Here is a 25,124-nt window from a genome sequence, read left to right on the forward strand (position 1 = left end):
TATGGTGGGCTTTACAAGTGAGAATTAGTATCTTGAAGTTAATACGCAAGGAAACCGGGAGCCAATGAAGATGATAAAGGATAGGGGTAATGTGATCGTTCTTTCTTGTGTGAGTAATCAAGCGAGCAGCAGAGTTTTGAACATATTGTAGTCGTTTGATATTATTAACTGAGATGCCACAAAGAAGTGAATTACAATAATCTAATTGGGATGTAACAAAGGCATGTATAACAGTTTCAACATCCTGCTGACTGAGAGAGGATCGAATACGCGAGATATTACGTAGATGGAAAAAAGCTGTCTTAACCACTTTACCAATATGATCGTTGAATGAAAGAGTAGAATCAATGAGAACACCAAGATTGCAAACTTTAGTGGAGGGCATAATCAGATCACCATCCAGATCCAGCAGTTGACTAGAATGCTTAGATACAACAGCTTTAGAGCCAGTCAGAATTACCTCAGTTTTATCAGAGTTAAATCTTAGGTAATTTGCCTCCAGCCAAAGCTTGAGTTCCTTGATGCAATTTGTTAATGAAGGCGGAGGAAACACTGAAGTGGAAGGTGTGCTAAAATAAATCTGAATGTCATCTGCGTAGCAGTGGAAGTTAAACCCATAGTGCTTAATTATTTGTCCAATTGGTGGCATATAAATGGTGAAGAGGAGAGGGCCCAAAACAGAACCCTGAGGTACACCAGAGCTGATGAATTTGGTAGATGATCTGTGATTCTGGTATTTAACAAATTGTTGCCTCCCAGTCAAATAGGAGGAAAACCAATCAAGGGCTGTGCCAGTAATTCCAATTGCTGAAAGTCGTGAAAGGAGTATCTCATGACAAACAGTGTCAAAAGCTGAGCTGAGGTCTAATAGAAGGATAGTGCTAAGAGCACCAGAATCAGAAGCTAAAAGAAGATCATTGATAACCTTAACCAGGGCTGTTTCCGTACTGTGTAATGGGCGAAAACCAGACTGGAAGGGCTCATAGAGGTTGTGTTCAGTTAAGAAGGTCTGTAACTGGGAGGCAACAACTTTTTCTTTTTTTTATCCTTTAGAGAGAAAGGATAAGTTAGAAATAGGCCTATAGCTACTTAGGGAAGATGGTTCGAGACCATGCTTTTTAAGAACTGGAGTGACAGCAGCAATCTTAAGCTTGGAAGGTACAGTTCCGGATGTCATTGACATATTAATGAAATGAGTGATGGGTATTGACAGGGCAGGCAAGCAATAACTGATTGTGAACTGCCTGTCCGTCTCGTCTCTACTAGTGTGTCTGAGTTCAAACTGTCTATCTTGCCTGTCACTGCCATGGAAACTTTAAATGAACTTTCTGTATGCCCTGTTAACTCTGTCATTGCCAAAGATTCCCCTAGTGAACAGTCTGTCTATCCAGTTTCCGTCAACGAGCTTGAATCTGAGCTATCTGTCTGTCCGGTTTCATCTTATGAGTCTGAATGTGAATTGTCTACCTGTTTAATGTCACTTACTGAAATGTCTACCAATCCAGTTTCAGTCAATGCACCCGGTTTTAATCTGTCTGCCGGACCACTACCCCAAGTGTGTTTTCTGAATTATCTGTATGTCCTGTTCTAGTCCATGAGTCTAATATTGAACTGTCTGTCTGTCCAACCACTCTCAAAGAGGCCAATACTGAGTTTGTTGCCCTGTCTGTCACAACCCAGAATCCCACCTGTCATGAGCCCAGAGACTATCAATACTTCCCATGTCTTTCATGTTAACTCTGTCACTGCCATAGAGACTATTTATGAACTGTCATCACATCCAATTTCAGTCCATGAACCCCATTATGAACTGTCATTCTGTCCAGTTTCAGTCAGCGAGCCTATTGATGAGTTTTTTGTGTTCCCTGCCACGGTCCCTGAGACCGTGAATGCACTGCCTGTGTTGTCTGTCTCTGCTCTCTCTAGATCTCGATCTCTGCCATCAGTCTGCTCCCCTGTGTTGGTCTTCACTCCGTCTGCTCCAGTATGGTGGTCTTCTGCTTCGTCTGCTCCGGCCTGTTGGGCTCCTGTCTCATCTGCTCCGCCCTGTTGGGGGGGGGTCACCACATTGACTCTTGCACTACACTAACTGTTGCACGTCAGACTTAAACTATGGAATTCCTTTCACAGATCGCCGAGTATTGTTCTGCGTTTAGCACTCTCCAAATGTTAGCTGCCTTACTGAGCCATTCTCTGTTTGTGTAGCTCCGAGTATTGTTCTGCATTTATCCCTCTCCTAGTGATAGCTACATTACGGAGCCCTTCCGTGTTTTCTAAGTCTAAGTTTAGTTTATTTAGTTTATTGCCTTGTTTCCTGATATCTGCCCGTGTATCTTGGATTACTCGCCGTTTCGGACTCTGTTTATACTTAGTTTGGACTATTGCTCATGTTATCGGACTACCCCTCTTCTCAATCCCTCTGGATATCGTTCGCCGATCAAAGACCCACGCTTGCCCTAGGATTACTCTGTGTCTTGCCCATGCCATACCTGTTTGCCGTTGTTCGACCCTGCCTGTGTTTATGACCAAGTCTCTGTCTAAATAAAGCCTTGCAAATGGATCTGCACATCTCACGTCTCATTGTTCCCGTTACAGATAGATAGATAGATAGATAGATAGATAGATAGATAGATAGATAGATAGATAGATAGATAGATAGATAGATAGATAGATAGATAGATAGATAGATAGATAGATAGATAGATAGATAGATAGGGCCTCCTATAACTATGCTGTGTGATACAATGAGGCGTGAGTTGTGGGAGACGTGTCTCTGGTCTTGTCAGTGCTGTCAGATCAGTTGTACCGACAGCTTCATATCTCTGTGCTGTGGTCTCTCAGCTCTGATTTGACCATGAAGAGCCAGTAACACGACACTGAGAGAGAAGCATACTGAGCTGCCAGTCAGTCTGAGGAAGGAATGACAAGCTGTGGAGCCCTGGACAGATTCAGGTGAGTTCAAGAGGAAAGGTGCTAGGTACAGTATTCCCATGATTACTATGTTATTATTGTATGTTACAGTTGTCACTATTGCACTATTTGTTTAGCTGGTTGGTTTATTTGTGCAGTCTGTATTATGAACACCTAAATCATAAATGCTTTGAAAAATGTTGGCATTGGATTTACTTTGAAACTAATTTCACTCAAAAATGATTAGTAAATTTCTGAAAGAATTACAAAGAAATGGCAAACTATGTATTAAATGAAACATGAAAGAGTGAAATAGTATTTTCTTGTAAAACGTACACCTATAAGCTTCCAAAAATTATTATTATTATTATTATTTTATTTTATTTTATTTTTTTTTTTTTTGACCGTGCTTATTAACAAAAATGTGTAGAATAGACTGTGCATGATCTGATCTCTATCCAAATGCATCGGGGAAGAAATTTTATAAACTCTGGTTTAGAAGCTTGAAACTTTTATAGACTAATATAGATTTGAATAGCAATGTTTGGCCAATTTATAAAAAACTGAAATGTTTTATTATGAGCTCTGTGGTTAAGTATGAGGTTCAAACAGAAGTACCTTCATATAGATCAAAGATAAATAAGGATTATTAGATATAAATATACCTAGGGAGTGTGAAATGTCATCATATGAAATGTCATATATGAGCTGGGTTTACAAGTTCGGCCCATTTTATCATATTCATCAATTACTGTTTGAAGGCTTGCAGTTAATTATTTTTTTTGTTTTTGTTTTGTTTTGATGTTTGTTGTTTTTTTGTTTTTTTGCTGCTGTTGTTGCTGTAGATATAGTATTAGTAATACAATAGTAATAAATTCATAAATGATTGCTTATTTATTTTAAAGTGCTAACGTGTCAGTCTACCTGTTTCTAATGCACCGCTCAGGGAGGGAAATGTTGTAAGAAAAGCACTACGCTAAGACATGTACCAGCAATAGTTAACGCTGTGGTGTTGATTAAACTTAATAGTTTTGATCAGAACACGGGGGAAACGCGTGTGTGTGAATCAGAGGGAGGAGATGCTGAACACTCAGACCCACACACATATTGATCATTAAAAGAGGGCGCGCTGTAATAGATCATCACGCCTACAGCGAGATCCCGTGCTTTAAATGTGGTTGACTTCTCCCGCTAAGAGGATGCTCATTCAGGGATGAGAAAAACGTTATCGCAGGTCTCGGTTCCGAACAGAAGTTGTGGCTTTTTTCGGTAAGTTTGTCGATTTTTGGCTCTGATAGTAAGTTGTTTGGGCTTGTAAAGTGATGTTTGTGTTCTTCCAGCACACGGGGTTAAATGTTCACAGGACGTTCAGTTGGGTACACCTGCTAGACAACATCCCTGCTCCCCGAAATAATCGTTCATTTAGAATCAAGCAGTCATCATCTAAAGAACATTTTAAACTGCGTCGTAGAATGTTTATGCATTATTATTTGACTTTAGCTGCAACTGTTGCATAGCTGCATGTATCTTAAACCAGTCTAACTGGTGTGCTGGTCTGATAGAAGCTTAGCTTAGCTGGTGTTGACTGGTCTGTTTGTTGGCTTGTTTAACAGGGAGTTTGCTTATTTTTTTTAGCTGGTCAAGCTAGTTTAAATATCCCCCCCAATTGGAATGTAAATTAATAGGAGAAATTCTTCAAAAAGTCTTAAAAGCTTCTGAATCTTCTATAATATGGTTAAATTGGCGTTGATGACAGTGGTGGGTAATACAAAGTTGTGAAAGTTTTACAGTAGCCTAATATTTGTGGATGTTTTCTTAAAACTATGGTTACCATGGTAATGTTTTGTAAATGCATAATAAAACACAATTCTTATATTCCTCAACATCACTTTTAACCACAAGTTATTTTGATCTTTCTTTCTTTGTGATGTTTATAGTGTCACTTTAATTTGAGTTGCTAATGATGTCTACATTGCTTCTATATGCGTTTTTCTGATGTATACTGAACAGCTGCTGTACTAATAATAGATCCACTTTGTTTATGACTCTTTCTGGAATTTTTCCGAGCCTGTGCTCTATGGAATCTTTGTAAGGAAACTGAGGCCACTCTAATTGGATGAATTTCCACTTGGAAGGAGCGCAGAGATTAACTGCATGAAGAGACACTTTAAAACCATGCAGATAGAGATAAAAACACTATTACAATCTTTTATAATAAATAATGGATGTTTGAAAATAATTTTCCTATGTATTTTTCTCTCGTATGTGTATTCTCACTCACTTGTTATCAACAAATGCAATAATCTTTTGTCCTAGGGGGAAAAAACTTAAAGTTTTAGGATTTTGAAATTTTTAAGAGAAAGATTATGACATGAAATGTTGAAAAATTATGTCAGATACTGCATTGTTCTTTAGTCAAATAAGTACATTTGTGACACTGACTGTGCAACTCTTTGTACGGATGGTCAGAAGCACAAGATGCTCACTGGATAATTTAAAATCATGCTGGATCTTATAATCATCAGGTTTATATGTGGCTTATCATCGTTATGTGATGAAAAGGATGGAAATTGGTTCTTAATTTAAGAGGTGAATGCTTTACCTATTATGATGCTGTATGCGGCACAAATGCTGCTGTCATTTAAACAAAAGAGAGACATTCTGAAAAATTCAAAATCTTATTTAAATTATTATGCAGTTAATCAGTGCTGGATCGTAATAAGTACTCTGCATTATGTAATGTATGTCAGATTCCAAAAATAAAGTACCTGTAATTAGATTATATTTTAAAATGCCATTATCAGATTACAGTTAGTTTTTTGTTAATTACATGATTACTTATTATTCACACAATGAGTTATTCATTATTCACTCTTTTATTTTTTTCCCCTTCACAAAGCCCTTTTTGGAAACACTGACATAATGTAATGTTTATGTTGATAACAAAAAATAGAATATATTTGTGTTTTTATACTAGTATGGTACAAAATAATCCTATTTAAATAATAAATGAATTAGGGCAAAAGTAATCTAAAAGTACTCAAATATATTAATCTATTAGATTATATACCTACAATTTTTGCCATGTAATTTGACTACAGTTTGTAAGTAATCAACCTAGCATTGCAGACATAATTTGTATTGAAAAAAAATTGCCAAAAAAAAAGCAAAATAGAAGCATTTTTACTCATGGACTTATATATGCTCTCATTTTTGTTCCTTTAAGGAGGTGTGTGTCGTCTTGCTCTTGCAATAACAGTATCATGGCAGCCTTCAAGGGTGTGTGGACTCAAGAATTCTGGCGAGCAGTTTTGGGGGAGTTTTTAGCCATGATAATATTCGTACTGCTCAGTTTGGGATCCACCATCAATTGGGCAGCAACACAGGAGAACCCTCCACCTGCTGACCTCGTCCTCATCTCTCTCTGCTTTGGTTTATCCATTGCAACCCTCGTCCAGTGTTTCGGGCACATCAGCGGTGCCCACATCAACCCGGCAGTCACCGCAGCAATGGTTGCTACGCGGAAGCTGAGTCTGGCAAAGGGTGTGTTTTATTTGTTGGCACAGTGTCTGGGGGCAGTGGTGGGGGCAGCTATCTTGTACGGAGTGACACCAGCATCAGTGAGAGGAGGAATGGGAGTGACTTCTGTGAGTATGTTTAATTAAAGCGATAGTTCACCCAAAAAAAAAAAATTATGTCATTATTTACACACCTTTTGTCATTTCTTTCTTCTGTGGAACACAAAAGGCAGTAGGGTCCACTGTTGTTTTGGACCCCATTGACTTTCATTGTATGAGTAAAAAACACTTCAGACAAACTTCAAACATCATCTTTTGTGTTCCACAGAAGAAAAAGTCATACATAATGACATGAGGGTGAGTAAATGATGACAGAATTTTCATTTTTGGGTGAACTATCCCTTTAACACATTTGATTATAGATGTTTTACACATAATTAAACTCATTAGTAAAGCACTCAATAGCCCAAATTAAGCATGTCACATTAGTGAGACCCCTAAAATTTGTAATTGGTAAGGGCCTCCAGGAAAATAATTGAAAAACACTGTGTCGAACAAGCAGTTCATGAAATTCACTCTACACATAACTCACTATCACCTCCTGCAGGTCAATGCTGAAATCTCCACTGGTCATGCAATTGTGATAGAGCTCATAATCACTTTTGAGCTCGTCTTCACTGTCTTTGCCACCTGTGACCCCAAACGCAATGATCTCAAAGGTTCGGCAGCCCTGGCTATTGGGCTGTCGGTGTGCATCGGCCATCTGTTTGCTGTGAGTATTTTCTGATTTACACCATTAGAAAACAGTTGTGGAAAAGTGCATTACTATACATTTCAGTTGTTTTCCAAGGCATGTTTCAAGTGAGCACTTTAACTATATGGACAAGATATTTTCAATCCTGCAATGCCAAGCACATTTTTAAGCAGTACTTGAAGATCTTTATCCTATAAAGATTAGCCTCTTGAGGTGTATCTGCTTAGTTCTCCTGTGGAGAATTTGTAGCCTAGCTACGATCCCAAGTGATGGTGTTATTTCCATGCCAATAGTCCCAGCAGAATCTGCAGATGAGGTGTTTATATGAAAGCTCATTTGTGTTGCTAAGGATGTTGGCATGAGAGTGGGATGCCCTCTACGTGCCCTCATGTATTTAGGCCTGGCACTGGTACAAACAGTATTTAAGACCCTTTAGAGCAGATTTATGATTTAAGAAGGCAAACCACTTCACTCAGCTCACTCATTCTTCCTATCTTTTTATTCTTCATCTTCTCTGATACCGTTTCTTTGCATTTCCGATTGGCAAAATGGACATTTCTGTAAAAATATAATGGTCACAATATTTTTGATGTGAAATCTCCAGTGAGTGGTGCTAAAAGCATGTTCAGATGAACATTTCATTAAGTTGGTATATTACATTGGCATTTCTGAAATTTAATGCTTTATCGCATTTGAAAATAATGTAGCACCTACACAAAACTCTACCCTAAAATTAACCGACAGTAGCCGCATTTCCATTACCCTTCACACTGCGCAAATTGAAATTGCTAATTGAAAATACACCCAATGTTTTTTCAGGCAATTCGAAAAAGCAATAGGGTAAACGTACCTATTAAGCTCACGTACCCATTAAGCACACTTGCATTTTTGAGATCAGATTATAAAAAGAAAAAATAATTTATTATCCTTTTTGATGTCTTAACCTATTGATATGTTTGTTACTATATACCTCCTATAATTTCAAGTTAATCAGATCATTGCACTCTGAGATATGAGTCTCCATGTGTTCACATTTTGAAAGCTGTCTAAAAACTTTCACCAAAAGAGGAGCCCCTTAAATGTGCATTTTTAGATGTTTAAGCCTTTATTTTGTGTGCGTTTCACTACTTATTGTAAAATGAAGAGAATAATGTTCAGACTTTTGGATATTATAACCTGGAACTTAGATGTGAGAAATAATTACAGTTAGATCCAAAAGATAGTTTTAGCAACACAGCGCAGATGCTACAGAACACAGTTAGCTGACTAGCTCTATAAGATTGTGTGCTACGCTAACATATCACTTCACAGGCATTACTGGCTTGTACTTTTACATCCATAATATTATAAATTGACAGTTTATTGCTGGTCTGTCATTTTACAGTGCTGTAATTTTTAAAGATTTAATATTATTGTAAGGTGAGCTTAAAGGGTGCACTACTATGAACATCACACAGCTTCAGTCTGACATCAATCAGAAAAAGTATAATTTCATAGATATTGTTAATAATAGTTGTTCATATTAAAATATGTATGAACTTAATACATGACCTAGACTATTTATTTAGCAAAAATCCTGTCATTTTAATAAATATTACATGAATTTTTTTTTTAATTGTTGCTGCTCCAGTTAAGCTCAGTGTGCTCTCTTTAAGCTCTTCCACATTGAACATCAATGTAAATACTTCATAAACAGACTTTAAATATTAACTGATGGATGTCACTTTAAGTTAAGTTAATCGATTTTCTATGGATTCTGTCAACTCAAATCTGCAGACTGGCTCTGATCTTTGGCAACTAGCACTAACTTCTCCAGACTGTAAATCTGTGGAAGATCGGGGCAAAAATCGTGTAGTGTATTCCAGCCATAAGAGAATATAGATGAGTTGACATCCATTTAAAAGGAGGTTTCATAATGAGGCTAGTTTGTGTTCATCCCCATGAATTAAATGTTTTATTGGTTATATATAACTGATCGACTGTTTTTTTTTTTTTTTTTTTGTGATTGACTTTGTACCTTCAAAAAATATATTTTTACAATTATTCTTTAAACATTTTCCTTAAAATAAACAAGAATTTTTAATAAAACATGATGTGAACAGGGGTGTGCTTAAAGGGTACAAAAATGTACCCATTAAGCACAGCCAGACTTTTTGAATTAACAATGTGTATCTTAATTGAAATGCTTTTGTCATTTAAATAAAATTAAATATTTTTGTTTGAGAGTTTAATATTTTATTTTAACATAACTTTTCTAAAAATGTCTCAATGTAGATTTTGGGGAGCTTAATAGGTACGTTTAACCTATTTCGCAAAATATATATATTTTTTAATTTATAGGTCACCTGGCATATGTAAAAGTCACATGATCATTCTTTAATGTACTATAACCTACAAAAAACACCTCATATGTGGCTGCTTTCAAGTATAAAAAGCTTTCCTTGCTATTAATGCTTGGATAACCCTTTATTTACACTGCACACGTCCGCTGCGCATTACTGATCATGGGCACTCTAGTCAATGCTTGTTTTTACCAGCCACAACGCCGCACTTTCAGAAACATCCCAGAAGCTGTGCTCCACACTGCTTTCGCTAAAGATACACACTTGCGTCTCCTTAGATTACAAATAATAGGCTCGTTCAAGATGCATCAGCGCTGCGCAGACCAACATCCTTCATCATGACATATCACAAGAGGAAAAAATAGTTTTAGTCACATAACACTGGTTAATGGAAACGCTGTCATTTTTCAATAGTTTTTTCATCGACATTTATAAAATATTGCAAAAGTTTTGCACAAATCTGTAATGTAAACCCGACTAGTGCTAACATAGGCAAATGTGAGATACACATTTTCTGAAATAACAATGCCATTTTAACCTATTTCTAGTTTTATTGAGTGACAGGACTTGTACGCATCTTCTGCACCAGGTGCGCTACCAAGCAAGTTTACTATGTCAGAAAAGCCATACATATGGAGCTGGTTATGATGCAAATGTCAAAATGTATTAGTTTACAAAACATGGTAAAAGTCTTTTGAGCTCATGACATAGTATTTTGCAAGAAACCCACGAAAATAAGTCATATTAATTAGTAATCTGCCCTATAATCATAATTTGTGCGAAAAGAGATAAAAGTTGTTTGTGTTTTACTGACAGTAATGTTCATTTCAGCTGGAAACTGCAATGAATTATACGTACTTCTTGGACTTTTGGCATGTTTTTTGTTAACAAGTTTTGTGTGTTTGTTTCAGATCCCGTACACTGGAGCCAGTATGAATCCAGCTCGCTCTTTTGGGCCTGCGGTCATCATGGCAAAATGGCAGGACCATTGGGTAAGATTTACACAGTATCTTCTGCATGTAGATCAACAATGCGAAGACTCATTAAGTTCTTGCTAATTCCTACAGTGATATTTATGTGCATAAAGATTGAATGTCAGCAAGGCCTTTAGAACTGTGGTTCATAAAAGTGAAGCTGACAAGAATTTGATTCAGTGCCAAAACTTATTTAAGAAGAAAATCTTGGCTTTGTTTCACTCTTGCAAAGGAGACTGAACTATATTTGGAACAACAAGGCGTTTATCTCTGACTGACCACAGACCTTTGGCTTAAAGCTTAAAATACTGGCTTAATTCATTTTGAATATCTCAGTGTATTTGAACAATTCTTGAACTGCACTATAATCTCGATCCTGCTGTTGTACTGAATATCAAAAAGGTTGCGATTGCCAGCACCCAGTGTATATACTGCAGCTTGTGGATTTAAATGTCATTCTGCTTGAAATGTTGCACAGCGGTCAGAAGCCAGACATATGTGGCATTCAAAATAACACCGGTACATGACACTGGCTGGTGTCCTCCCTACATGCACATATGAGTGTTATGTATCATCATGAGTGGCGCATCTGAGGGACTGCTGCTGTCATCATGTTTGATACAGGGTCTCCTCACTGGCACTGTAACATTAGAAAGGTCAAAACATTTCTTTCATGCAGTGTTTACCGCACTTGCAGCAGGCTACACACTGTGCCCTTTTCAAAGTGTTGGTGTGAGTTTCATCAATGAAAGATTTTAGAGATTATGAATGAACAAAATACATCAGAGGTGAAGCCACATGAAGGCCAAAGTGGTACTGTTACATTAATAAGAGCTTTTGGTGATCATTATACTGTATATGTAATAGTTTGGAAATAATGAGATAAACCAAATGAACTGCATTTTTGGGCACAGGTTTTGCCCAGAGTTGTGAAGGGTAAACGTATCTGTCCTGTGCTATGCAGTGGGTCGCACCCACTTCTATTTCTATCACCATAGCAGTTAGTAATCTAGTTTTGGAACAGTTTTGAAGTTGATATCCTGGTCAACACTGAAAACATACATATATCAGACATATAAGAGAAAGGAAAGGAAAGACATCCTTTATACTGTAATGTTTACAAAATAATGCAGAAATAATAATAATAATAAAACACAGTGGGGCCCAGGGGTCCGTTCTTCGTACGTCGCTAACTCAGTTAGCTGGATTTGATTGTTGATGATTTCGCTTGATCTTGGATTGTTTGGTTCTTCGAAGCTCATCCTGGACTTTCTGTCATAACAACAGGTCCTTCAGCTTAAACCTGCTCGGGAGCAGGCTTGTTTCATGTAAACAGGATTAGATCGCATCTTTTTAAGCAGAATTGATACTTAAAATCTGCCCCAGATTTATTTTATTTACTTTATTAAAAGAGTATCCTACTGATCCAGGGACAGTAATTTAAAATAATAATCATTTAAAAATGTATTTAAAAACAATATAATATGTTGTGTAGTCTATAATGCTATAGACACAGCCAGTTTTACTCACTGAAAGATTTATTCGTCAGAAAATAATTATGTAATAATTGTATTAGAGTCATACACACATGCAATACAGCTAATGTAGAGTCGTGCATTAATGTGGTGACAGCTATTATGGGAGGGGCTTGATGGAGCGCAGGAGATGCAGATAACATGATCTTGACCCTTAAGAAACTTTAATTAATGCTGTCACGTAACAAATCTGTTTCAAATATAAAATTAAATGAATTGCTAATTACTACATTGAAATAAAAATATAAAGCCTGTACAAATACTAGAAATCGTGAATATAAATAATTGGGAATCGATTAAAAACAATTAAAATAAAGCAAAAAATGTTATCTATTATAACATTTATGTAGTTCTGTTCGCTTGGATGTTTCCTTATAAAAGTCCAGAAATGTGTCAAAGTTTTTCATCAGGTGTCTTTTTTAATTATATGATGTCATTACGTTGCTGTCTTGCCGCCAGCCAATCGCTGCATTGCTAATCGAGGTTTCAAGTATCGATACATCTGCCCTTTTAAACCAACCCATGAACGCGCATTTATCTCAGATAACTCAATCCAGCCATACTAATCATCAACAACAGGTGCGTTCGAAGAACCAAATTAGCCAGATCATGATTAGTGCGATGATATCATCTTGGATGTGTCATTTGATAATAAGCAACGTACGAAGAACAGGCCCCAGAAGTCTGAGTGACAATGTTGTTGTTGTTTTTGTTTTGTTTTTTTGTTGTTTTTTTGTGTGTGTTTTGCTTTTTAATTTGATTTTAAAAAATTATTGTAAAATTATTATATTACCATAGTCATTTGAGAGAAAATATTAATTAATTAATTAGCTGAATTAAATAATAAATTAATTTTGAAAATCTTGTAATCTGTATATTAATGCAGAAGCTTAAATAATTCTACCTAATAACATTGTATTTGTTTTTTCAAAATCCTAAAACTAACAATTTGAGTGAAAAGTTTAATTCATTCATTAATGTAATAAATTAATCTAAACAAAATCTTAAATATTATGTATTTGTGCAGAATCTTAAATATGTCTTATTAATTATACATCATATTTATTTAATTCACTCATTCAATAGAAATATTTACTTATAAAGTATACAATTACATATATATATGTAATTATGAATAGAGAAATTATAAAAATAATATACAGTGCATAATTATAAATATTTCCTATTCATTTTGCATCATAAGATTTCTTTAGTTTTTCAATATCTAAAGCTCACAGTTTGAGTGAAGAGTTTAATGTAATTTAATTTAAAATAAATTATTGAAAGAAATCTTAAATATTATATATTAGTGAATATTACTACTAGTATATTAGAATCTGGAATATTTGTTATTCATTTAACATAATAATATTTCTATCATCACAGTATTTCTATTTTATTTTATTCATTTATTAATTTTTGCAAAATCCTAAAACACACAATTTGAGTAAAAAATTATAATAAATGGATTGAATTACATGAAATCAAAAGAAAGTATTAAAAGAAATCTGAAATATATACAGAATCTGAAATATTTGTTATTAATTTGAAATTAGAATATTTCTTGACATTTTTCTAAATACTAAAACTATTTGAGGAAAAGCTTTAATTTAATTAATTAATTAATTAAATTAAATTAAAATGAATTAATAAAGCAGATTTTGAACTATTTTTATTAAATTTTCATCATGACATTTCTTTTTATTTATTAATTTTTTTTTAATTCGATAAATTAATGGTTTTGAATGTCATCTCAAACTTTCAGACCCCACCGTGTTTTTGAACAAGAGTTACTGTTTTTCTTTCTCTCTCTCTCTCTCAGGTGTACTGGGTGGGCCCTTTAATAGGGGGCATCCTGGCTGCAGCTGTGTACGAATATCTATTCTGCCCCGACCCTGACCTGAAGCGCCGCTATGCTGATGTCCTCTCCAAGAGCCCCTTCCAAATCGACCCGTATCGGGTGGTGGACACAGATTCGTACCCCAGCGATCAAGCTCAGCTCATGGCCAAGCAGGCAGCGATCAGAGTGCTGGACCTGGAGAAGGCACAACAGAAGGAGAGGGAGTCGGCTGGAGAGGTGCTGTCGTCTGTATGACTAGTGAGAGGCACTGAGAAGGAACAGCACAACACTTACAGCATTAATGAGCTCAAAGAGACCGATCTGATCTAGAGCCACACTGTGTGCTTGTGCACAGATCCTCTACGGAATGACTCGCAACACTTGACTTTAATCATTAAGAATGAGCTACGAACCGCCTAATGGTCTCACTTAAAATACTCTTCCTTGTATGCCAGTCACAGGCCATAGATCTCATATCCAATAGAATCCACTTTGAAGATTTTAGTCAGTCACTGAACATCTTTTAGCAGATGCACCTCATCAACTACTGAATCAATAACTAAATGGGATTCTCACATCCAAGCAAATGTAATGCTTTTGTTTGGTCTACGGGTTATTACCTGGCAATCAGGGTTGAGATTAGATCATCACCATAGTAATGCTGATCATTTTCCTTCTCAGTGCACTCTCTATGAATTAACCCTTTCTGTCCTCACCTTCTCCCTTTCAAATCTAATGTTGTTTTAGAGTATTTTTATAGTTTTTTTCTTTAAGGTTATGAATGTTGTATCTTTCAATGCTGCTGTCATGTTCCTGAATGAGTTTTATTTTCTATTTGAGACAAAAATGCATGATTTGTCTGCTTATGATTTTACTTCTGTCTTCACATTCTCCCTTTTACATCTAATGTTGTATTGAGTATTTTTATATTTTATGTTTGTCTTTAAGGCTATTAATGTTATGTCTTTTGAATTTTTTTGAATTTTCCGCCTATGATTTTACTTGTTAAAATCACACACATTGTGTCCTTCCTTGTTTACTCATTTTCTTACCCTCGAGAATATATGTAATCAATGAAAAATGGTACTAGTGTAATGTTTTAGATTATTTTTTCTTTTAGGTTCAGAAGTTGTTGTTTTTTGGGTTTTTTAATGCAATTACAGGTGCATCTCAATAAATTAGAATGTCGTGGAAAAGTTTGTTTATTTCAGTAATTGTGAAGTCAAATTGTGAAACTCGTGTATTAAATAAATTCAGTGCACACAGACTGAAGTAGTTTAAGTCTTTGGTTCTTTTAATTGTGATGATTTTGGCTCACATTTAACAAAAACCCACCAATTCACTATCTCAACAAATTAGAATACTTCATAAGACCAATAAAAAAAACATTTTTAGTGAATTGTTGGCCTTCTGGAAAGTATGTTCATTTACTGTATATGTACTCAATACTTGGTAGGGGCTCTTTTTGCTTTAATTACTGCCTCAATTCGGCGTGGCATGGAGGTGATCAGTTTGTGGCACTGCTGAGGTGGTATGGAAGCCCAGGTTTCTTTGACAGTGGCCTTCAGCTCATCTGCATTTTTTGGTCTCTTGTTTCTCATTTTCCTCTTGACAATACCCCATAGATTCTCTATGGGGTTCAGGTCTAGTGAGTTTGCTGGCCAGTCAAGCACACCAACACCATGGTCATTTAACCAACTTTTGGTGCTTTTGCCAAATCCTGCTGGAAAATGAAATCAGCATCTTTAAAAAGCTGGTCAGCAGAAGTAAGCATGAAGTGCTCCAAAATTTCTTGGTAAACGGGTGCAGTGACTTTGGTTTTCAAAAAACACAAATGGACCAACACCAACATTGCACCCCAAATCATCACAGACTGTGGAAACTTAACACTGGACTTCAAGCAACTTGGGCTATGAGCTTCTCCACCCTTCCTCCAGACTCTAGGACCTTGGTTTCCAAATTAAATACAAAACTTGCTCTCATCTGAAAAGAGGACTTTGGACCACTGGGTATCTATTTAAGCCCAGGTAAGACACCTCTGACGTTGTCTGTGGTTCAGGAGTGGCTTAACAACAGGAATACGACAACTGTAGCCAAATTCCTTGACACGTCTGTGTGTGGTGGCTCTTGAGGCTTTGACCCCAGCCTCAGTCCATTCCTTGTGAAGTTCACCCAAATTCTTGAATCGATTTTGCTTGACAATCCTCATAAGACTGCGGTTCTCTCGGTTGGTTGTGCATCTTTTTCTTCCACACTTTTTCCTTCCACTCAACTTTCTGTTAACATGCTTGGATACAGCACTCTGTGGACAGTCAGCTTCTTTGGCAATGAATGTTTGTGGCTTACCCTCCTTGTGAAGGGTGTCAATGATTGTCTTCTGGACAACTGTCTTCCCCATGATTGTGTAGCCTAGTGAACCAAACTGAGAGACCATTTTGAAGGCTCAGGAAACCTTTGCAGGTGTTTTGAGTTGATTAGCTGATTGGCATGTCACCATATTCTAATTTGTTGAGATAGTGAACCAAAGACTTAAACTACTTCAGTCTGTGTGCATTGAATTTATTTAATACACGAGTTTCACAATTTGAGTTGAATTACTGAAATAAATGAACTTTTCCACGACATTCTAATTTATTGAGATGCACCTGTAAGCATAATCACTGTCTCAGTTCATTCATATTAATTGCCAACCTGTTATAAAAGTTATTTTAGGCTTATTATTTAACTAATGTGTTGGACAACTTAAAGTTATCATGTTATGTATATAACTTTTTCCATAATTATTTGAAAATGGGAATTATATTATATTATATTATATATAAAGAAACTGGAATGTCTTATGGAAGCCGTTTTCACCCTCAACAGTAAAAAAAAAAATAAAGAGCTTCTATAATTCTTATTTGCGTTGACATCTCTTTACCAGCAGAGGGCAGCACATCCTTAAATTGCGTCGTTACCCTGAAACTCCAGTAATGCTGAAACACATTTTGTTTATCTGTTAGTGAGAAGCGCCAGATTTCTGCTGATATTGTTTCATGAAGTGTTTAGCTCCTCTCTCTGGTGAGTGACCAAACCAAGACTTGTCAAATGCAGAAGACCTGCAGTTTGCCAAGTCATTCTCCTGCTGCTGGCCTGTTTCACTTTTATAGCACTCCCTTTCTTTCACTTCCTGGAGCATGTGTTTGTGTGTATACAGTCATGGAAACTGGAATTTTTGTCTGAATAATTTTAATATTGTTTGATGTTAAGACTTGGAAAAAAAAAAAAAATATATATATATATATATATATATATATATATATATATATATTCTGTTGAATATAATGTGTTTAAAATGTGTTGGTAATAATTTGTTCTTTATATTTGCAATCTTGTTTATTTATTTTTAACTCACAAAAATCTTTATCCCAAAAGACTGGGAAACTCATGGATAAATCCTGTAAATTCATTGGTTAAAAGGTGCTGGAATCCTGTTGTGTATGTGTATAAATCAGAATGGGAGGGAGTGAGGAAGAGTGCACTGTTTATATTTTTATTTATAATTAAGAAGGTGGTTAATCCCAAGGCTTTTGACTGTAACAGAGGCAGCCCCCCACGCTCTTCAATCCCTCCCTCAGCTATTTATGGAAATTTAAATCTTAATTGCTCCACTTAAATTAATTGGAGAAAGAAAAAACTCAGCAGTTAGTCTGTTAAAATATTTATTTTCCCATGTGACTACAAAGGAGATTCTCCATCATAATGCACATAGAAAGCTACCCAAACTACTGACTACTAGCATCAAAGCCTTTTTGACTGAGTGTGCATTAATCCAACTTCACAGACTCGAGTCATTACGGACATTAAACAGCAAAACAAGTGATGAAAATTGCAAAAGCACAGTCAGTCATTTAGGCTGATGCACACATAACACACACACACACACACACACGTTTGTTTTTGTGAAAAGTGGGGACATCCCATATGTGTAATGGTTTTTATACTGTACAAACTGTATATGCTATTACCCTACACCAACCCTACACATAACCCCCTTACAGGAAACTTTGTGCTATTTCAGATTTTCAATACACTCCATTCTGTGTGATTTATAAGCGTTTTGAAAAGTGTGGACATGGGGTAATGTTCTGAAAAGCCACCTTCTCCTTGTAATAGGCTACCTCTGTCATACCCTTGTCATTATACAAATTTATGTCCTCATTTGTCACAAAAACGCACGCGCGCACACAAACATAGGGCTTGGTTTTGACACAAATTTCACGATTCGATTCGATTACCAATTCGAATCGATATCGATTATTTTGGATATATATCAGGTACAGTAGGCTACATGCCAAATTTTCTCAAGGAAACAAAATCTCTCAACTAATGCTGTAAAATATACATGAGAGTTGGTGCTACATTACTATAATATTGAAGGTTAAAATTGACTGATTTGTTAAAATTACACTTAATGAAGTTTTTTAAATAATGAAGTTACAATTAGCCTACATAATATTTCTACTTCAATTAGTTTTTTGAAATCGTATAAACATAATGGTGGCAGTCATAAAAACTTGATGGATTTATTCAAACATAAATTAAACATTAAAGAACAGTTAATGAATATGTTATATGATGCATAGCAAAATGCCCCTCTCTACAGTTTATTTTTCTTTATTTTTTATTTTATCTGACTAATGCTTTTATGATCACCGAATGTGTTTTTCTGAGGTAAATGTGACGTTACCTGACATTGTTTACAAGCCGTTATATTGACGTCTTTGCGCAGCTGAAACACTGATTGGGCGATTACACGAGACAAGATACGGATTGTAAAGTTGTACTCTTTCTTTCAATTTACCTTCGGATGTTTAGTCATGTTTATTTCGTGCTGAAACCGGTATTAATGTGGAGGAGATGATCGGTTCACGTGCGCCTCGCGCTGCCGCGTCTGCTGAACTGAGGCGCTGCAGCGATCTGTCACTCCACATTAAACAGCGCCAAAACGGCATTTATTGTTTGAATACTGCAATACAATGGACAGAGTTTGAAATCTGAGACTTTGTTTCATATTAAAAGTACCAACGCACAATGTTTATTGCGATATATTGGATGGGAAGTGCCCTTCAACGTTCCTTCCATTAACTGAAAACAGACTAGACTAATCGATTCTTGGAATTTAAGAATCGATATCGCTCCGTAAAAATGAGAATCGATTAATATTGAGATATCGATATTTTTTACCCAGCCCTAGCAAACATACATGTGTATGCACATACAGTACACACGCACAAAAGTCTGATGCAGTGACAGTTGAAGCCTGGGCCCAAGGCTAAACACAATAAACAATCTGACAATGAATATTCATGCAAGCTCACACTGTGGTTTTGTGTAATATTAAGCAGCCCAATGAATATTCCTGGAGACAAATTAAAGTGATGGGCTGTGTGTGTAAGGTTGTGTCTACATCTTCAACTTCAAGACTTCAAGAATGCCACTCTGATCTTCCTGATTGTAACATATACAAACCTGTTTGAGTGTTAGTCTGAGGACTTCATTTGGCCTAAATACAGAGGCCTTCTTCTGCAAAACTTACTGACCTTTCTAGAAAGTCTCTTTGAGTGACTGAAAGCATAAATAAAAGAAAAGAGGTATAATATTTGTATTTTATTTTTTAGCTTTTTGTCTCTGGACAGGTCACCTCAACTGAACTTATGTGTCATGTAACAAAATATTTTTTATTTGACCTTGACTGAAAATAAAGCACTAATCCACAAGACACAGTGTCTTTCTGACTTTTACAATACGAATTTTTCATCAAATTGTATTGAATAGTATACAATACAATAGTAAATTGTATTGTAAATAAGTAAATTGTAGTAGCAAAAAATAGTAAAGTGTATTGTTTATTCATAAATATTATATCTGCTGCCAATAGTTCATTAACCTAAATTGTAGTGTAGGCGATAAACCTTAGTCACGTTATACACCATATTGCATTTAACGAAGTTGAAAATGAGGCTGTGAGAAAGACTTACAGATTTGAAGGTCGTCAAGTAATTTTCACAATTTACAAATTTCAAAACTGTAAATTTTTGAATTTACCTCTCCTTTTTTAATGTTATTGTTTAGAGCCTATAGGCCTAACTCTCAGACACAGGTGTAGCCTAATTTGTTTCACTGATAAGCTATTTGTCAAATAGTGACATTAAATGTATTTATTCCTAATTTTAAAAATGTAATCAGTTGCAGATGTGCTTTTATCAGCATGGCTTGGAGTGCGGCTTAGCCAATCAGAACTTCAATCCGTTTTAAAATAAAAGGTTTAAAATGACGAAAAACAATGCCATTTTCATTCTCACCTTATCAAGTCAACCTTCGGGATTTATATTCTTGCAAATGCACACACATTCACCCATACACTCATTGTGTGCTTCTCTCGCATGCGCGCGCATACATGCATCACACAAACACACCATGCGGAAACTCCGAGAAATAGCCGTTTCTTTGGGAATTTTGAATTTTAAATAGCAAATCAAGCATTTAACACTTTCACCCTCCTAATAATTTATACAATAAACAGGAGCCTAAGTCACTTCCTTAATAATTTAGACATAAGCTAATGTTGATTTATTCAGCAGGGCTAGTGCCAGCAGGAGACCCGGAGGAGCTGAAATGTGTATTAAAGTAGGACAGAGGCAGCCGGCGCCATAATAACATTTGGATAATTTTATTATGGCTCACGGCTCAGTTCATTTCCCCTTCTGCTCGCTGCATGAAATTGTTTGATTCTCACAGTGCCTGGAGTGAACTGAGAAGGTGCCACACGCGCACATAAACATATGCAAACACACTTTTTCGCGCAGTTCGCAGCACACCTCCCTCATACCTTCTCTCTCTTTGCCACGCGTTCCTGACACACACACGTTCAAATCTCCCTCAAACACACACAAATGTTTCTCGTGGCTCTGCCTGACACGCAGAGAACAGGCAGATAAATGATGTGTCTCATTACCGGAGATGCGGAAGAGTGGCAGCACTTTCAATGAGAATGGACTGAGATTAATACCCTCTATCATCCCTTCTTCTGTCAGAGAGATAGACAGCAAGAATTGGAGAGTGGGGACGAATAAGAAAAGAAAGAAAGAAAGCTGCCTGCATTTGCTTAACTAAAGATAAGATGCTGATGGTAGCCTACCTAAAGTCTGTCTCCATAGAGAAAGACTGGAACAGTGGAGTCAGCCATAATGCTCTGGCCTCAGGGCTGTGTGTGTGTACGACGATTTGAAATGTCCTGTTGTCATTCACTATCCTACCATCTTTTCCACTCCCTTTTTTCTTTTTTTTCTTAAAAGCATGTAATGTGTAGCTAATATAGCATCTGACATCAACAGTCATTTTATCAAGGTTGCGAATCTGTGTGAGCGAATATTGAATTAATAAGCCATATTATTCATGGTGACATTTCCAATACAATAAATATATTCAACAAGTCACAACAAAACTGGTGAGAAATAAACACTTTGGTTCACAGTTCATATTTTGCACAAAAATAACATGCAGAGATTCCACACCTTTTGAACGATGAATCTTCGTGACATTTCTGTGACCTTCCCAGTTAGTTGAACTGGATAAGAAAGTATTTCACAGAAACTGCACTCAGAATAGGCCATTTCAGCTAATGCAATACTATTTTAGAGGTGGGCAAAACTAGAAAAAAATAAAACATATTGTATTTTGGTATTTTAAAATAAGAATTATTTCAGAATAAGCATGCAGTTCATTTCCATCACGTTTCACAATCTCCGTTTTAAAATTCCGTAATATTTACAGGTTTTGCATAGCCGTGACATAGGTTTCAATCTGTTTAATGGCCCTCTCCCCCTCTGTGAGCGCGCGCACACCATCCATTTGCAGGAAGCGCCTGCGGCAGCGTTCCATCAAAACTAATCATAACCATTCAAATCTGCCTCCCCGCTGCAAGATGTAGGAAGAGGACGACTGTTTTACGCAGAAAAATCACCAGATCGCTTTTTACAACCTAGAATAAGAGAAACTGCACATTTTTGTGTATTATAAATAGCTCATTCTTGTGATCGGTTAATTCACTAGTTGTCCTGAAGTGAGCAGAGATCTGCAGGGGCGTTTGTTTGAGAGAGCGCTCTCTCTCTCTCTCTCTCTCTCTCTCGCTTTCTCTATCCGGGTCTGGCCCAGAGGGGTTGTGAAACCCCTGGAGCGACTCTCTGTGAATTCAGCTTCAGCTGGGCTCCATTCCTCAGCGCTTGAGCGAGGGGCGCGGACAGGAGCCCAAACACGGAGAGGTGACACGTCGCTGGATGTCCCATGTTCCAGGTGAGGAGCGCCAGATTGGGCTTTGTGGGGTTTTTTCTACAAAGAGAGGCAGTGGGTCTTCAGAGCGCAGCTGCATGTACGCATGTGCCAGAGGATGAGCGCGTTTGGGACAAAAATATTTATCTTCTCCCAGTTTACATCCTGCCGCTTCCCGATTTGTGTAATGGCAGCGCAAAACGACACTTGAAGCAGTTTGTGCGTTGTCACATGTAAAACTGTTCTGTAGCGAACCCTCGAATAATTGACTGATATCGTAATGGCGTCCTCGATTAGGTTTCGCGATGCGCTACGATAAGTCGCACGCTCTTTGAACGCGAGGCGAATGTGGAAAGCGATTATGAAAATCTGTTTTTTAACACAGCAGCTGCTCTTGTATTCAAGGGTTTGGGTTGCCAAATGGCAGGTTTGATCGCAACCAGAGTGCGTTTTCACGCATTTGTAACACTTTTTGAATGGTGCTGGGGATGTTTTTCTTGTTTATTTGTGTTTCGCGGCGGTTGTTATTTTTAACAGCGATGTTTAAAGTCGAGCATTCCTTCATTCTCGTCGTATAATACGCTACAGCTGCTGCACGCTCAGAGCGCGCGAGAGAGGAACAAGACGCACGTGCACGAGTTACAATGGAATCACATTTTAAGTGCACCGATTGAAGCGTGATTCACTTTAAATGTATTCTCTGACCAGTGTATCATATCCTTTAAGTTGTAGCCTATTCTGTTGGCTCACAGCTGTGGCGCCACATGCTCCCAGCTCGTGGAATTGCCAGTTCTTGTCCAAGTGGATGTGTGTGGTACTGTCACCTGGCATTTGAGTCTTTAGATATACGGTCTAATTAGGTTACCTGGCCAAGAGAGGTATCAAAAAGGGCATACTAGTGTGCACTAGAGGGGGCTTAGCTTCTGTGGTTTGTGCTGTATGCTTACACATGGCCAGATGTAGTGTATCAATTGTCATTTATCAAGTTCATATCCATCTGTCATATCTATCTATCTGTTTATCTATCTATCTCAGAAAGAAAGGTACAGAAGCTGTAACTGGGATGGTAGTTTTTCCAAATGTACACCTTTGTACCTTATTTTCCACTAAAAGGTGCATATTAGTATCTTAAAGATACATAGGGTACCATCACAGTGAAAGATTTTGAAACGTTCTTTCTGTGATAGATAGATAGATAGATAGATAGATAGATATCTGTTTATTATATTTATGACAATTTGCTGAAATGTGGTTTTCAAAAACCTTATATAATAAAAAATCTTGATAATCTCTCTTTTCACTATTTACAGTCAGATGAAGTCACATGGTGGAAAAAGTAGTTTTGATATAGTTGTCTGAATTCTGTCGTTCTATGAATTCTGTACATTTTTATAATTGTTCAACTTTCTTCTAATCTCAGGGCCCTTTAGTTCATGTTGCCTTGAGCAAAGTATCTATTTCTGAATCCCTGCGGATCCAGTACGTCATCCTGTACACCTACTGTGTCATGAAAATGTTTTGACATCCTAACCTTTTATCAAAACCGAATTTGACATTATATTCAGAAAATGTCATGCTAATCAATACTGTCATGGTGGAAATGTGCATAGACAGATTTGAGCTCTATAGAAATAAGATTCCTGTTCTTCTGAGAAAACTTTGCACAGACAGAATCAGCGTGTGAGGACGACACAGTCGGCACCAGCCTCATCTGTTAAATCTGGAAAGAGTCTTGTATAACTGTAGGGGATCATAAAGTACAAATGTAATTGGTCTCGTAGAGAACACAAGCATTCCTGTACAGAACACCATCTCCCACTAAAACGCACACAATGGATCACATGCAGCGAGCTGAATTGCTGCCCACGGACAGGGCAGAGTTGCTGAGTTTTCTGACTCACTCTTGTAGAATATTCAACATGTTAATGTGGGCTTGGAATCACCTCAAACACAGGTTACTAATCCTCACGCTGTTTTCAGCGCTTCTCGACACATCCATACTTTGCATATGCGCCCATGAATATGGATAAGATTAAGAGCAGAATGTCATGCAAGTCTTTCCATCTTACTGTCTCTCTCCGAGTCCCTTGTGCCACAAACATGTGAAATGAACTGTAGCCTGATGGCCAGACTTAAATGGGAACCATCCGGTGCAAGGGTTATTAAACCTAAAACGTTATTAAAAAAAATGTTGACTGAAATATATGTAATAATTATAATACAAATATTTATTGTAAATAACATTGTAGATATTATTTATTTATATACAATAACAATATGTATAATACATAAAATATATATTAATATATAAAAGATAAACTTATTTTATCATTAATTAAAACCATAAAAGTGTTTAAAATAATAATTTGTTATATATATATATATATATATATATATATATATATATATATATATATATATATATATATATATATATATATGTGTGTGTGTGTGTATATATATATATATATATATATATATATATATATATATATATATATATAATAAAAGTATACTTTTTCAAAATTTCTCATTCATTAACATTTAGGTACGAAAATGAAAAAAGATATAGACATATTTAAATAGAATTACAAAAAACAACAAAAGTACTAAAACTTTAACTAGAATGAATATTTAAAAAAAATTAAAAATAAAGAGAAAAAAAAATCAATTAAAAAATATATATATTAATATCAAATCACTGATGCTAAAATAGCACTGTCTGGCACACTGATGAATATATACTAATGGAGCCGCCAAAGAGGACAGACACATACTACAGGTGCTCGATGCGATTTGCATCTCCCCCATGCCGGATGGCACACAACGCTGGCGTGCTGAAAGACAGTTTCTATCTCTCTCCGAGCCGTACATTCCCAGACACACTCTCGCACATTCAGTAGTTACTCTTTTTTTGGCAGCCCGGGGCTCTGGCAGTAGG

General features: G+C 36.5%; 1 protein-coding gene across 3 annotated transcripts; it reads left to right on the forward strand.

The window, feature by feature from the left end:
* Nucleotides 1–2,805: 2,805 nt before the first annotated feature.
* On the forward strand, nucleotides 2,806–17,123 carry aqp4 (aquaporin 4). 3 transcript variants are annotated; one of them, XM_058756790.1, is made up of 5 exons: nucleotides 2,806–2,952; nucleotides 6,137–6,557; nucleotides 7,036–7,200; nucleotides 10,436–10,516; nucleotides 13,856–17,123. In XM_058756790.1, the coding sequence occupies exons 1-5, from the start codon at nucleotides 2,921–2,923 to the stop codon at nucleotides 14,126–14,128; spliced, it is 972 nt and encodes a 323-aa protein (XP_058612773.1). In that variant the 5' UTR covers nucleotides 2,806–2,920; the 3' UTR covers nucleotides 14,129–17,123. The 3 variants fall into 3 exon arrangements, with proteins under 3 accessions (XP_058612773.1, XP_058612774.1, XP_058612772.1); XM_058756791.1 differs by having other exon boundaries at nucleotides 2,876–2,977; XM_058756789.1 differs by lacking the exon at nucleotides 2,806–2,952 and adding an exon at nucleotides 3,354–4,179.
* The last annotated feature ends 8,001 nt before the right edge of the window (nucleotides 17,124–25,124 follow it).

The sequence above is a fragment of the Onychostoma macrolepis genome, chromosome 20, assembly GCF_012432095.1.
Source record: "Onychostoma macrolepis isolate SWU-2019 chromosome 20, ASM1243209v1, whole genome shotgun sequence".
NCBI classification, from domain to species: Eukaryota; Metazoa; Chordata; class Actinopteri; order Cypriniformes; family Cyprinidae; genus Onychostoma; species Onychostoma macrolepis.